Consider the following 15,941-nt stretch of genomic DNA (forward strand, 5'->3'; position numbering starts at 1 on the left):
CCACCACTGTTGTAACCTGCGATATTATCCTGCTCACTACTTAATACGCTTATGAGCAACACAACTTTGTTTTTATTGACGCACCCATGGAATATTTTACTGTTGTGAATTTCTTGATCATTTCATAGCTTCCTTCCTGTCCTTATTGTTTTTGATGTCGCTCCTAACCTCTTTACACTCACTTGTACCATGCACTCGTCATTCTCTATTTATGCATTTTTCAAACATCAATTGTTCCCTTGTGACTTTGTGGGTCTATGCAGTCCTATTGATGTTTAGTTTGTTCTTTTCCTTCAGAAGGAATATTTTTGTTGCACTTTGTTGAACAGTTAAAAGTTGCCTATCGTTCTCCTTCATTGTTTAGAGACCGGAGTGATCAGGAGCATCATGAAGCTTCAAGATAAAGGAAGTTATCAAGTCAAGTCACTACAGTTTTATGTTCGACAACTGTTACCTTTGAAGTCACATTTCCTTCCTCAGAAAAGTAGAGTTCATGGGTGCTTGATTTTCTATTGGGACTTTCTGTTGCAGATGACAGCTTACAGTATATGTTGACTGTACACAGGAGTCATGGAATATCTTATAAAACATACGGCAATTAACAATATGATGTAGTTACTGACCTCAGCATAGCTCAAGTTGGTAGCGTTCAGAAGATATAGCTAGAAGTCCAACCCCAGGACAGATGAAAAACCGCATTATCAGAGTTGCTTTTCTTCTGATGTTTATCGCAGGCTTTAAAGTAATATTGAGGGAGCACGTTGGACATTCGGAGAGATTTCCCACTGAAAATCTAACCATACAGCAAATCCACTGAATTAACAAGTAGTAATTGCTGTATGGCTTTATAAAGCAAGGGAAGGCAATGGCTAATGGCATTTCACGAGCCTATTAACCACAGACCTAGGTAATGTTCTGGGGACCTGGGTTCAAATCCTGTTAGGGCAGATGGTGGAATGTGAATTCAATAAAAATCTAGAATTAAGAGTCCAACGATAATCATGAAACCATTGCCAATTGTAGGCAAGATGCTTTTTTACCCCCAACATGACTCCAGACCTACAGCAATTTGTAAAATTAATAGACAACTTAAAAGAATTGTGACTCTTAACTGCCCTCCTATTAGGGATGGGTAATAAATGCTGGCCTGGCCAGCAATGCCCACATCTCTTGGAATGAATTAAAACAAAACTACCAGAATTTCTTTGAATTCACTCCTGGGATCTCAGTGAGACCAAGATTTAGTGCCCAACCCTAACTGCTTTTGAGATGTGGGTGGTGAGATGCGGTCAGTGGGGTAGGGTGCATACATACACTCATAGGTCATTTCAGAGAGCATTTAAGCATGAATCATTTATCACACTGCTGTGTATCTGGAATCACATACAGGCCAGAGAAGCATAGCAGCTTTCCTCCCCTAACAGACATTAGTGTATAAATGTATTAAGCTATGTTCAATGGTTTCACAATGTATGTACATGAACGTGTGGATTTTTATACTAACATGATTTGCTCTGAATGATCGGCACATTGATGTTTAGTTTGTGAGGCTTAATGTTACTTCCAGAATTTTATTAATGGAATTTAAATTCCACCAGCTATGGTGGACTTGAATAAAATCCCAAGATAATTGGCTGGACATCTGGATTACTAGTCTTGGGATATTACAATTAAGCTACTGCCTCTGCCCCAAGCCAAAATATTTGAGTGTAAAATTAATGGACAACTTAAATAAATTGGGACATGTCTAATACATAAATCTACTTTCTACCATGACATTTGGTCCAACAAGATCTATAATTATTAAGTCACAAACAAAACGCATATATTAAACTATATAAACGTTTAAAGAAATGGAGCCCGAGTAAGGGCGAGTGTTTTAATACTAATCTCACAATAAGTTAGCAAATCAATAACATGAGACCAAAATCAGATGTGTGTCACAATAAGAGATCTGAATCACTCAATATTCATTTTATGTGAATTGTTAGCAAGTGCTGAGGCACGCAGGAAACAAAAATAAGGTGCTAACAGATTAGTTAAATTGCATTAAGGCAAACAAACCTTTATGTACATGAATGTGTGGATTTTAATACTAATATGATTCGCTCTGAATAATCGGCACATTGATATTTAGCTTCTACTTTCATAGTCAGTTATCAATGAGCTACCTATTCCTTCATATTTAATTGGAAGTCTGACCTTACATGCACAGTGATATGTTTAATAAATAGCACTGTACAGGAAAGACACATTTTCATTGCATAAATATTTCAAGTTGCTGTGCTGACCAAATACCCAAACGATTGTTTGATAGTAGCGATGGCCAATTTATTTCAAAACCTAACCTTTGACTTTCTAATTTTGGAACCATATTGACAGATGTTCGAACCTAGTTGGATTGGTGCAATCATAATCAGATAATAATGTAATAAAGGATTTCTTAGAAATGAAACTTTGCTACTATTACATAAATAGGGAACATTTTTCCAGAAATTTTAATAACACAACTTGTGAATGTTAAGGAAATCTTGGAGACGAACTTTATTTGTAAAAATTGAACTGGTCTCCAGTCATTACACACTTAATTCAATGTAAAGACACCTTAGAGCTTTAATGTACATCCAAATTGAGGAAGTATAAAAAAGGTTGCAATCTTCAGGATGTGTCCATTGTGTGTACAACTTCCTCCATAATTTCAAGTTCCACTGGAGCAACTGTTTCCGTTAGGTATGCTGTTACCCCCTTCCTGTACTTATAGCTTCCTTGCCTGGTGAGACAAAAAAATGTAATACACAGTAATCACCTACAGCAAGAAAACAAGAATGTCCCTGAATGGTAACAAAACCATTGCATAGTTGTTTATTTGTCATTGATTTCGCTAAAATTCTCAGCTTTCAAACAGGACACAAGGATAAAAGGTGCATCTCTTGTAGGTGTGACAAACATTTTTTGGGATATTCCTTCTTCAAAAAGCAAAAAGAATTAGCTGCTATCAACAAGCTATTTTAAGTAAATGTACATAATTGACTTCAGTTGCTTCATACTTTGCAGTGAAGTATGTTTTCCCATGAACAGAATTTATGCTGAAAACAATATAATGGTTTTGCAGAGTCTTCAAAAAAAAAGTCTGCTCCTCTATTACTGGCAAATGCTGACAGAAGAAACAATAGTTACAAAAAAAAACAACCGCACTGTTAAACAGATGCTATAGATAAATTAAAATTCATTATAAAATAACCAATTCATGCAACAAGTGGGAGCATGTTGATAAACATTTCAATTTAGTAAGCTTTGTAGAATGTCAAACCACATAATTCATTGTATTTCTGCAAATATTAAACTTGCAATTAAAATGCATTCAGACCAGGGAATTTTATTGAAGACAAAGTTAGCGAGAAAGGTATCCGGATTCCCAATAAACTGAGTGAGAATAGGATTATAGACCAATGCATCTTCTATTAATTTGTTTACAGCAAATCATAAGATGTACAACTTGGACAACTGTGCAAGTTACAGATATGAATTAGACTATCTTTTGTGTGATCCCTATGAAACATGAACCTGATATATTTTGCATTTCAGATATATTTAAATTACAATGCAGGCTAAATGTAAAAAAAAAGTACCCATTTTTGGATGAGCCTGTTACAGTGGTTCAGGTGAATGTTAGATATCACAACTTCAAAGACGAGGGAGCTCTGGTGTTTTGACTCCATTTTGCCCACAAATGCCACCACCCTTGACAACAAATTGGTCATCGATCTCATTGCAGTTTCTATGACCATTCCTTAACAAAATGGCTGTTCTTGCCTCCATAATAAGAAATGCAAAAGTAATACAGTGCACAAATTAAGGAAACTATGGAAAACAGTTGATATATATTTGGATAAAAGAATGTGGAGAGGCAATTTAAATGAAATGGTGCAAATTTAAAGGGTATACAAGAACAGAGAGGTCTGGAGTTTCACATACATCAAACTCTGAAGGCAACCAGTCAATTTGACAAGGCTGTTGATAAAAGCATACAGTATCCTTAGCATTTGTAAACACCTCATCCTGACTTGGAAATATATCCCTATTAATTCATGGTCATTCGGTCAAAATCCTGAAATTCCCTTCCTAAGGGAATTTTCAGGTCTACCAACAGGACATGGTCTGCAGAAATTCAAGAAGCAGCTCACCACCACCTTCTCAAGGGCAACATTTCAACAAAGTGACAGATTATTCCAATACTTTGTACTTGGGTACACATAACAATAAATCTAATTCCTAATTCTAATACTAGGGATGAGCAATAGCTGCTGGCCCAGCCAGTGACACCCACATTCCTCGAGTGAATGTACAGTCATGGAATACAAAAGCAAGGAAGTGATGGTGAACCTTTATCAATGAAATCCACCCAGTGGTGAGACTTTATTTGGAATACTATGGCCAATATTCTGGACACATGTTTTAGGAAGTATGCAATAGCTTTGGATAGTGTGCAGAGAAGATTTACTATAACTGATTCAGGAATGAGGGACTTTAATCACGTGAGAAGCCAAAAGAAGCTGGAGGCGTTTTCCTTAGAGGTGAAGGAAAAATTTGACAGAGGTGCTCAAAATTCTGAAAGGTGTTACTCAGGTACATCCAGATAAAACAATTTCACCAGCAATTTGTGTATAGCAACTTGTACACTTGTAAAGGAGAATCAACTGGATAGCTCATTTAGAGACTTAATGGACTGAAAGGTCTCCTTCAATGTGGTATAATTCTACACATAGCTAGAAATCAAATGCTATAAATGCAATGTTTCTTGGTCTGAGGGGTTGATTTACTAAGAGGAAATGGGTTTAGTGCCCTAGGTAATAAGAGGCTGTCTCATTCAATGACTATTCTGGCAGATAAACAAGAAGGACAGACACCAGCAGCACTTTGAGATTTCAGAAAAGGATCCTGTAATTTGGATATATCTTAGAAGTGGAAGAAATTTCTGTGAAAATTGAGGTGTAGTGGATACAAGTTCATAAGGTGTATGAATGATTAAAAGTATTTTGTTGATACAAAAATATTACACAGACAAAATGGAACAGCTTTTCCTGATTAATCACAAATACAAAATCTCAACCAAAAAAATCATATGGGCTACACTGATAAATTAGAAACTGATAAATTGTGAGAATAGAGAGATCCCAGATCAAACACATTGCTTGTATGGTGGTAGCTGATCTGAATAATAGTGTGGTTATTACAAGGAGCAACAGCCCTACACAGAAGAAGGGAAAAAGTCACACTGGCTCCTCTCTCGATCATTTTTCAATGAGTCCACTGAAAACTGCATGTGAATAGACTTGAATGTGATGTTTGCCAGGGCCGAGCCAAATCACTTGGCAGCAAAACTTTCACTTAAAGTTATTATTTTTGCAATGTCCCGAGGGCCACAATGGATTATTGAATTATGTCAAAATATGAATCAGGCCTTAAAGGGTGCCAGCCTCTGATTGGCTAACAGTGAGGCAGAACTTGATTATCATGCTGTGAGATAACCTGAGACAATTGCGATCAGCTCTTATCACGTTGATGTTTAAAAACAAACATACTCGTAGGTGTGGGTGTTGCTGGTTAGGCCATTTACTGACAGTCCCTAGATGACCTTGAGAAGGTGGTCGTGAGCTGTCTTTTGAACTGTTGCAGTCCATTTGCTGCAGGAAACCTGCAATGCTGCTAAGGAGAAAGCTTCAGCATTTTCATCCAGTGACAGTGAAAGAATGGTGATATGTTTCAAATCAAGATGGGTGTGACACCGAGTGGTACATGCAGATAGTGTTTCCATGTACCTGCTGCCCTTGCCCATCTAAGTGGTCATGGATTTGGAAGGTCTGTCTAAGGATCTTTGGCAAATTTCTGCAAAGCATCTTGTAGATGTTTTCGGTGCTGAATGTTTGTGGATGTGGTGTCAATCAAGTGCGCTACTTTGTTCTGGATGTTGTCAAGCACGTGGGGTGTTGTTGGAGCTACACGGATCCAGGTAAGAGGAAAGTATTCCATCACATACCTGACAGGCTGCAGCGAATCAGGAGGTGAGTTAATCACTGTAGTATTCATTGTTTGTATTAGCTTGCAACCTTATAAGTCACACCCATTGGTAGGGGCAGCGAGTCAATTGCCACTGAACATGTCCACTCCCAGATTTAGGCTAAAGGAGTCATAGTTGAAGTTTTAAGTTAGAGATTAACATCTTTCCCCTCTCATGTTTTAAAACTATGGTTCTGAGGGCATATGGAAATTTTGCTGTATTCCACGTAAGAGCCTATTATTCAGGTTTTAATACTGAATTCCAAAATGTTACTAAACATTGAAAGGGTAGGCTGGGGGTGTGGGGATTAGAGGAGGTCCGAGGGCATCACATAAGAGTCTGATTCTTTCTTACACTATCTCCACAAAAGCAGGGCTAAGATATAAAACATTTGTTCAATTTACTCTGCTACAATACAGTATAACTAGTATTCCTGCATCCATCCTGACTGCGAAAAACTCACTCAGTGCAGGCTAGGGATTATATCTGAAAGCATGTTCTGACAAAAGGTCATCGACCTGAAACTTTCTATAGATGATGCCTGGCCTGCTGAGCATTCTACATTTGTTTAAAATCTGAAACCTTCTTGGACGATAAATCACAGCTCTCTTAGTTATTGCTGAGGCTCTCTATCTCCATTTCTTATTGCTACTGTAGAGCAACAACTATAATTTTACAATTAGGTGGTTAATCTGGAAAAAAATGCACCTGAAATAATGTACTGTATTACACTTGTGAATTAGTTATATGTTCCATGATCTCTTCTGAATGGCCACAATTACAAACTGGGTGAGTATTTGCAATTTTCCATTTGGGTTGTAACTGTCAAACCCACCATCTCTCAGATTGAATATCTTGGTTAAAATGTCTTGCTTTCCTTTTCCCACTCAAATTAGACATGAATGGAGTTTTATAAGAAAGTAATATTTATGTTTACCGATAAAGACTGACCATGAGACGCTTTACAAATAGTGCCTGTACTTTAATTAAATTTTGCTCAAGTTTACAAAATTAACCACAGGCAGAGCTCAACATAGCCAACATAAGGATATTTCATCCTCTTTTGTAAGATTTCTTCGCTTAAGCTTCTGACAAAGTCACATTTGGACTATTTATGCTTAGAAATGGTGTAGCCAGTCTTCTATGAAAGCTTCTCACTATGTTCCCCACTCCCTATGAAGCTCCATCCCCGTTCCCCAGAAAATAAACGGTTGGAGATCAATCTGGAACTCACTATACAAAGAATATTTGTCACTAGGTTTGCATTATCGCTTTACAATTTGAATTTCTAAGACGTTAACAATGCAAAGAAAACCAAAACCTGCTTACCGTACACCCTTTTTATTGGCAATATCAAAAGGTCTTAGGTAGTCCATCTTATTCTTCGTTATCACACACAAATCAATGTTACTTCCTGATCCCAGATCACTGAAAATACCTGCAGCAATGGCATCCCGTACAAGTTGCTTAGCCTCTTCTTCCTAATGGGCAAAGTTTGCAGAAATATTTTGTCAGCTGGAGTTAAGATAGAAAGTTCAACTACTTTTGGAAATAATTAAACATGAAAGTATCTATGCAAGTGTGTTGAATTATAATTCTGAGGACAAACTTTTTTTTTATTTTCAAGGAATGATTTGCTGATGATATTTATTTGCAGTCCTCATTGAAGGACAACTTGAAGCATTGTGTCAATATTAACTGGATGTTTCCAGCAAGCTATTCTTTCCATTTCAGGCCTCCTTCTCTACTGTCAAATTCTCTTGACTATTTCATTTTCCCCGTACAACACTCAGCATTATACATCACAATGAAAAAGCAAGAGCTCCCTCTGTTGACAGAACAATGGAAACAAGTTTACTTACACAAGCTTTCTAATTGCAACTGTTTTTGTTTGCATTTTAAGCAAACTACAGGAATTTTGCCGACTATTTTTCACCATATCTGGGAGTGCATGCATGTGCTAAAGAAGGTGTAGCATAAAAAAGCTTTTTTGTTGATACGAAGTGAATGCACTGATTGTAGATTTAACACTATCAGCAGTATAACATGCTAAATGTTTTGCAAATGGCATGTCTGGAAGTCAAAGGACGAAATCATAAGAAAAAAAATAAATTTAGTTAATTAACTGCTTGCTCCTACATGATGCTTTGTAATATAGTTTGTAGTGCTGCACGACCTTAGTCTGCCTTCAAAAACTAAAAGAATAAAAACAGTCACCAGTTATACTTCACGGGTTTTAGCCATTGTGATCCTGAAAAAAAGTTTCATACACACTACCTTCACCAGTATTACATTGTTAATAAGACTAGGTGCCACACATGAATTCATGGCATATAATGTAGAAAGACCACTTAAAAGGTAATGCAAGCTACAATGTGCTCTCAATGCTCAAGTGAATCTGAAGAGAATTCTAAACTCTCTCAACAACAATCAAGCCTATTCCCTATGCATCACATACATTCTCTTGTGACTTGCACAGTACAAATGGTAGTTATTAAAAACATTCATATTCCAATGCTTATTTGTTCAAGGGCACATACATTAAATTATTAAACTTCCTGATTTTGCAGATTTGTTTGCTTTTCCCTTTTATCACAGATCTTTTACAAGCCAACTAAAAAATGTATCCAACTAATCCGCTAGCACAGAAATTTACCTTAGATTGAACTGTATGTACATTTTAAATGAGTCAGTTAGGAGATGTTACATCTCACTGAAGGACAATCTGAAGCTAATGAGGGTAGCTAATGGAACCTCTGTAAATTGGAAGGCAGAGAGAAAATAATGGAATTACTGGCCAGGCCTGATGACAATAATGACAATAGACAACAGATGCAGGAGTAGGCCATTCTGCCCTTCGAGCCTGAATAATGGGCAAATTGTTGGGGACCATGAGAAAAGAGTGAACAGCTGAGCACTTGGAATACAGTGGCAGGGTCAGAGAGATGGTACTGATTTATGAAAGGGAAATCATGTTTGACAAATTTACTTGAATTCTTTGGAGATGTAACTCAAGAGTTGATGGGGGGAGCCAGTTGATACGGTTTATTTAGATTTTCAGAAAGTTTTTGACAGTTCCACAAGTTATTAGTATGTAACATTAAAGCACATGGAATTGGAGGATTGTGTATTGAAATTGATCGGAAATTGGTTAGCAGTCCAAAAAAAAGTAGAAATTACTAGGTCTTTTTCTGATTTGGAGGCAGTGTCTAGTAAGACATTGATGGACCACAGCTAGGACCATAGCTATTCATTATATATATTTATTTAGATAAGGGAACTAAATATAATATCTCCAAATTTGTATTTGGCACAAAGCTAAGTGTGAGAGAGAGCTGAGGAGGATGCAGAGATATTTCAGTGCCTTTGGACAGGCTGAGTGAGTTGAAAAATGCATGGCAGATACAGTACCATATAGATAAATGAGAAGGTATCCACTTTGGGAATAAAAACAGAAAGGCAGATTATTAACTGAATTGCTATCACTTGAATTGCTCAACAAAACCTGGGTGTTCCTCATACACCAGACACTGCACACATTCAAATGTGCAGTGATAAAGGAGACGAACAGTTTGCTGGCATTTGTAACCAGAGGATTCAAGTAAAGGAACAGGGACATCATGCTGCAATTGCATAAGGGTCTGGTGAAACCACACCTGTTGAGAGTGTGGTGCTGGAAAAGCAAATCGACGTTCCCGGCATAAGCCCTTCATCAGGAATCCTGATGAAGGGCTTATGCTCGAAATGTCGATTTTCCTGCTCCTCGGATGCTGCCCGATCTGCTGTGCTTTTCCAGTACCTCATTCTCAACTCTGATCTCCAGCATCTGCAGTCCTCATTTTCTCCTGGGACCACACCTGGAATTGTGCGCAGTTTTGGTCTCCTTATCTGAGGAAGGATTTTCTTGCTACACAGAGAGACTACAGCAAAGAGTTACCAGACTGATTCCTGGGATGGCGGGACTAACATACGAGGAGAGGTTGCATTGGTTGGGAATATATATGCTGGGGTTCAGAAGAGTTAAGGGGGGAAACCTTATAAAGTTCTGACAGAGTAGATGCAGGGAGGACATTTACCCTGCATTTCGGACAGAGAGGAAAAATTTCTTCAAATGGCAAACTTGTAGAGTTTGCTACCACTGAAAGCAGTCGAGGCGAGAACATTTAATGATTTCTAGGAGGTGGTTGAAGCAGCATTGGGGCTAAATGGATCAAAGGATATGGGGAAAAGCAGGAGGATTCTATAACCAGCATTTAGCAGTGAACGTATAGAAGAAATCAAAACGATGCAAGACACCCAATGAACCTAAGCTGTACTGATTGATTACAGAATTTTGGATTGCCTTCTTCAGCAAATGACTTCACAATGACAATGCAAGAAAATCGATCATTCCAAAATTAGGAAATAAAAGCAGGAAAAGAAATTTGTTCCTCAGTTGAGCATTAACCCACATCAGATCAAAATTAAATGGCGACTTACTTTCACCTCTAAATCAACACTAGTTCACATCATTAACACTACTGAAATTCTCACCATGGCTTTAACATTGCAAAGTTTAGTTCTTTCAACATTCCCCTTACTAGCCTTCCAGTTCCATTTCACATGCAGAACTTTACAAGGTGCAATTTTTTTTTAGAAAGATGGGACATGACAACTGTTGCCCAAATCTAATTGCTTGAGAAGGTGGTGGCTTGCTATCACCTTGACCTGTTGTACTCCACGTGATGTACAGGAAAGGAACTTCAAGATTTTGACCCAGTGACAGTGAAGAAACAGCAATATAGTTCCAAGTCAAAATGATGTGCAGTTGAGAGGGATGCTTGCAAGTCATGATGCTTCAATGAGTTCCAGTCCTTGTTCTCTGGTAGTACAGATTGCTCTTCAGATTATGTTGACAAAGCAGCCTTGATAAATTATTGCAAGGCATCTTGTGAATGATTCACACTGTTACCACTGTGCATTAGCTGTGAAGGGAATGAATGTTTAGGGTACTGGCAAATGGCTATTTTGTCTTGAATTGTATTGGGCTTCTTGAGTTTTGTTGAAGTTGCATTACACAGGGAAGGGGAAATTATTCCAGCCCAATATGTTAAAAGTCAAAATTCTGGTAAATGGTAACCATCCAGATACTGTTGAGCTTTCAGGGATAGGAACGCCATTGAATGCTAAAATGAATTGGTTAAATTCTCTATTGCTGGACATGATCGCTAACATTTGCTTGGCATAAATCCCACTTACCACATATCAGCCCAGACCTAAACGTTGCCCAGGTCTTTTTGCACACTGGTACAAATAGTTTGAGGAAATGCAAATGGTACTAAATTCTGCAATTATTAGCAAGCAGCTCACTTTGGAAGAAAGGATATTGATGAAATGACTTAAGATGGTTTGATGTGGGATACTAACCTGAGCACTTAATTTCAAATCAGTCATCTTCAAATCTCTCCATGGTTTCACTTCATCTAAGTCCAAATCTTCCTTTAACAACCTTCTCAGACAGCCTACTCTGATCTTGAAATTTTAGATCACTGAATATTTTCTCTCTCAATTGATTCACGTTAGATTATAGTTCTCATGCTTCTACATGACAGTTGTCAACACAGCATTAGCAATTAACACCCATTTCATTCTCAGTCCAGGAATAAATAGGAACAATTCAAGCTTTCAACCACTAAATGTTGTGTTATGTAAATTTTTATTAAGTGCATTTTCAGCCTGCGTAAGATACACTATTTTTAACTAAGTAGTTGTTTATTTTCTACATAGACACAGACACACAGTTTAGTAGTTCCTCAGATTCATCAGTCATTCAAAATTATGGATTTTCATGCACCAATTTTACTCTAACAAACATGGAAGCTTGGGAAGGGAGTGGGGTTGGAAAACAAAAAATCTAGTTCCATAAGGATTTTAAAGTTCCTGCAAATTCCAGAGCTGCAGTACTAGCAAAGTTATGAAATATAAAATAGATGTCCTACGACATTGCTATTGCTTATACAGAGCGGATGCTGCCAGTTTGTATCCTATTGTCTCGCAGCTGTCTCTCAAGCCCTTCATTTATCCATTAGGGCAACAAAAGACAATAAAGGTTCGGGACCTGAGGGTTGGAGACTAAGGTTGAATCTGTTATTGCTACCTGTAGTGTACTATGTGCCTTCTCACAATAAATTTTTGAGAATCAAGGAGATTTTACCAGAACTATGGATTGCGTTTGTCCATCTCATCACTGGTCAAATTAAAGTTTACCAGCTTCCTGGATGTGTTGTTCAGTGATCCCTTTGTGATTGTGATCATTTTTTCTAACTGATCTCTTCATTAACTACTGTTGTTACCCACTATCTAAAGTCAGAGGCAGGATTTTTGAAGACACTATTTCCCTTCAGAACAATTACATTTTAAAAAAATAGACTTTCAAATATGGACTTAAGTACACATTATAATAGGGAGCGGAGATATCATCACTGCAACTGAAAGGATGTTAGTATTTTTTGCCACAATCTTGATGGGGTTTTGTGCGATTGTACGTTTAGTTGGACCAACGAACAATGTTACAGGCTTACTAAAACCATCAAATTTTTCACCAGGTGCACAGAGCGGGATTAATATTGGATAGATATGTCTTTGAAGATGGTCAGTGAGGGACGAATAATGGCATAAATGTTGTATGGGCAGCCATGATCCAAGCACAAACTATTTTAGATGGCCATTTACTTTCCTAATTCAAATCACTTGTGAAACAAATTCTCCGCATCACTGTAGTTACAGGCTGAACATTCAGTTTACTGGATCTAAATAGGAATATTTAGCTGCAAGGTCTTAAGATTCTTTCCAAAATATCAACCAATGAAGTTCAATTTTCAAAACAAAAGATAGCAAACTTATTAATCTTTCAGAACAGGGATCAGGAATACTTAAACAATTTTCAAGATCAACTAAATATTCAGAAATATTTGTGTTCTTTTATTTTTAAAAAGCTATTAAAATCACTAACTTAATACAGTGAAAACACGTAACTTGTTTACAATAACTTACTCTCGGCATTCTAGCCCCTGGAGCTTAAGTGTTTACCTTAAAGGAGCCTGCACTGAGTAATGCTGTACAACACAAGTCATCTGTGACAAGCTGCCTTTACAGCACTATCTGTTCACCTCCATCAGACCATCACAGAATGTGTCCCAGGGCTCTTATGTGCAGCTCGATTTACTGCCAGATGACAAATGAGCAGCACTTGCAGAAAGTGTGAAAAGGTCTGCACCAGACATGTAACGGTCACCTCAGCTGTATCACAATCCATGGCAAGCTTAAGCAATACCAAAAGTCATTAAATTGACCACTAATGGCCACTTTCACAAGGTACCAGAGGAATGAACACAGCATGAAATAAATAAAAATCTCAGTATGTACTGCTAATCAACAACTGTGTTTGTTAAAATATTTATAACATTACCAATCTGCTGCATTTAATACGAAGAGGCACTCTCTAAGCATTGTCATTTTAAGAGCGTGATTTATACTTGCTGCAGTACTGAACTTCATGTAGGCTTGGTTACTGGTCACAAAACCTGAGATTATACAAATTAGTTTCTGACAGTACTATACTGCATTAGAGCTTTTATTGAAGAATTGAACACCAACAGGAATTTGATCAAGGGAACAGTCTAGACCTTTTTTAAAAAAAAATTGGAATTCCAAGCTTGGAAGCAATGCACTTGCATATAAACCTTGATTTTAAGCAATTATGAGCAAGCAATGAAATTGACCACAACTTTTTAAAAGGTAGCACCTTCATATGAAAATGATTTTGAAACTTGGAAACATATTTGTTGAAAAAATGTGAAACATTACTGTCCTACTTCAAATCGATACACCATTACAGATTTTTAAAAATTGTTTTACAAGATAAACATTCTTCACAAACTCTACCCTTTGTATTAAAAATGTTTTCATTTAAAATAGAGCTGAAGACTTAAAAATAGAGTAATTAATAAAAATTAAATTAAAAAACTCGCATTTCATGGTTTCATTTGTCTTAAAAAGTGCTGTGAATTGTAGTCAATTATGCAACATAGGAAATAATTTAAGATCCAAAAACAACTAAATTACAATGACCAGATAATCTATTTTACAACACAACTGAGAGAGAAATATTGGCCAGGACATCAGGAATGATTTCCCTGCTCTTCTCTGAAATAATGCTATGGGATCTTTACATCTAGATTTTACATCTAGAGAGAATAGATGGGCCTCAATTTAGTGTTTCAACTGAAAGAGGCACCTAAGACAATGCAACATTCCCTCAATATTGCGTGCGAGAGTCAGCTGTGATTTGTGCTAAAGAAATTGGAATACATCTTTTAACATGAATTTTGTACTCAATCATTTAATCTACAAAATAATTGGACAACATTCCTGTTAATTGTTTCTCAATTAGAGGCTAATTATATTCAGATGGTTGACATTAATTGGAGACATATCTGTAAACATAGAAAATAGGAGCAAAAATAAGCCATTCAGCCTTTAGACCGCGCTCCGTCATTCGGTGTGACCATGGCTGTTCATTAAACTCATTACCCTACTCCCACTTTCTCCTCATATAACATTTGATCCCCTCAGCCTGAAGAACTACATTTAACTCCTTCTTGAAAACATTCAATGCTTACGTCTCAACCAATTTTTGTGGCAGAGAATTTGACAGGCTCAACACTCTCTGGATGAAGGAATTTCTCAGCTTTGGAGGAACAAGCTGAACTTTCGGCCAGTGGATCTACACCTATTCAGACTAAGTTCTAGCTCCATTCTTCACCAAAAAGTCACATGAATTTTAACAATTTTACCAATATCAAAATTAAATCTAACTAATAGTTATTGGCATCTTCGACTTTGGTAAAATACCAAACGATATTGTAATTAAAATTTAATTGCAGCAGACCCAGCAAAGTCTTATTCCGTGGTGCCCAAAAGGACTATAAGTTGTTCTAGCTAATATATTTTTGTTCATTTTCTCTCTGCTGCTATTGCATTTGCTCTATTCTTAGATTGAACACCAAGAAAAATAGAACAAGAAAAACTGCAGATGCTGGTAATCTGAAACATGAACAGGAAATGCTGGAAAAAAACTCTAAGTCAGGAAGCATCTTTAAGGAAGAAGAACGTTTCCTTTTCAGGCATATTGCTTCATCAGCACTGCAAAAACCAGTTCTGAAGATGGGTAGTGCCTAAAATGTCATCATTTCTTTCCTTTACTAACACCGTCCAACTTGCTGAATGTTTCCTACATCTGCAGAAGTGGTACTGATTTCAAATAATTTAAAAACTGTCAGGTTAAACGCAGGCCATCCTTAATTGCTTATGCAACTACTTAATGATGTTATTTTTCACAATACTGTATAGTGCAAATTAAATGGCAAGTAAATACATACAGTTCAAGTGATCCAAATCACTATACAATATAATTTTACTGCTAAGCTTTGATAATGTGGTGCATTATTAACGTATAGCTCTTGCCATTGTGTTTAATGAAAAGCATGCAAAATAATCTGGGCTCATTATTATGGTCTATGATCAGCAATCCTTCACCAAATTTTATTTTTGATGAGTTACTTGGAATTTTAGCTGATTGCAAAACATGATTTTAATACTTATATGCAATATAAACTGTTCAAGCAGTTTCTAATACTTCCTATTTTTAAGTTGTTTTGTAGCACCTATGAATATTCTGTCAAACCTGTTACAGAATTTGGGATGGTTAATTTTTGCAATTTTTTCAAGTGACATTTATAGTTTATCAGAATATCTTATAGAAAAGCAAAATCAATAAACAATGCAGTGGACTTTTAAAATATAAAGACAATACTTCCTGCATTTCTTTCTAAAGCCTTAACTG

The 15,941-nt window shown here is 36.8% G+C and overlaps 1 protein-coding gene across 1 annotated transcript in view; it reads right to left on the bottom strand.

Moving 5' to 3' along the window:
* Positions 1-2,517: 2,517 nt before the first annotated feature.
* Positions 2,518-15,941, bottom strand: part of psmb7 (proteasome 20S subunit beta 7) — a gene marked incomplete at its 5' end in the record, with an annotated part of 61,423 nt that continues 47,999 nt past the window's right edge. Inside the window, 2 exons of the mRNA XM_043719696.1 lie at positions 2,518-2,770; positions 7,388-7,539. Of these exons, the coding sequence (XP_043575631.1) occupies positions 2,659-2,770; positions 7,388-7,539 (264 nt within the window). The remainder of the gene's footprint in view (positions 2,771-7,387; positions 7,540-15,941) is intronic.

The sequence above is a fragment of the Chiloscyllium plagiosum genome, chromosome 30 (assembly GCF_004010195.1).
Source record: "Chiloscyllium plagiosum isolate BGI_BamShark_2017 chromosome 30, ASM401019v2, whole genome shotgun sequence".
NCBI classification, from domain to species: Eukaryota; Metazoa; Chordata; class Chondrichthyes; order Orectolobiformes; family Hemiscylliidae; genus Chiloscyllium; species Chiloscyllium plagiosum.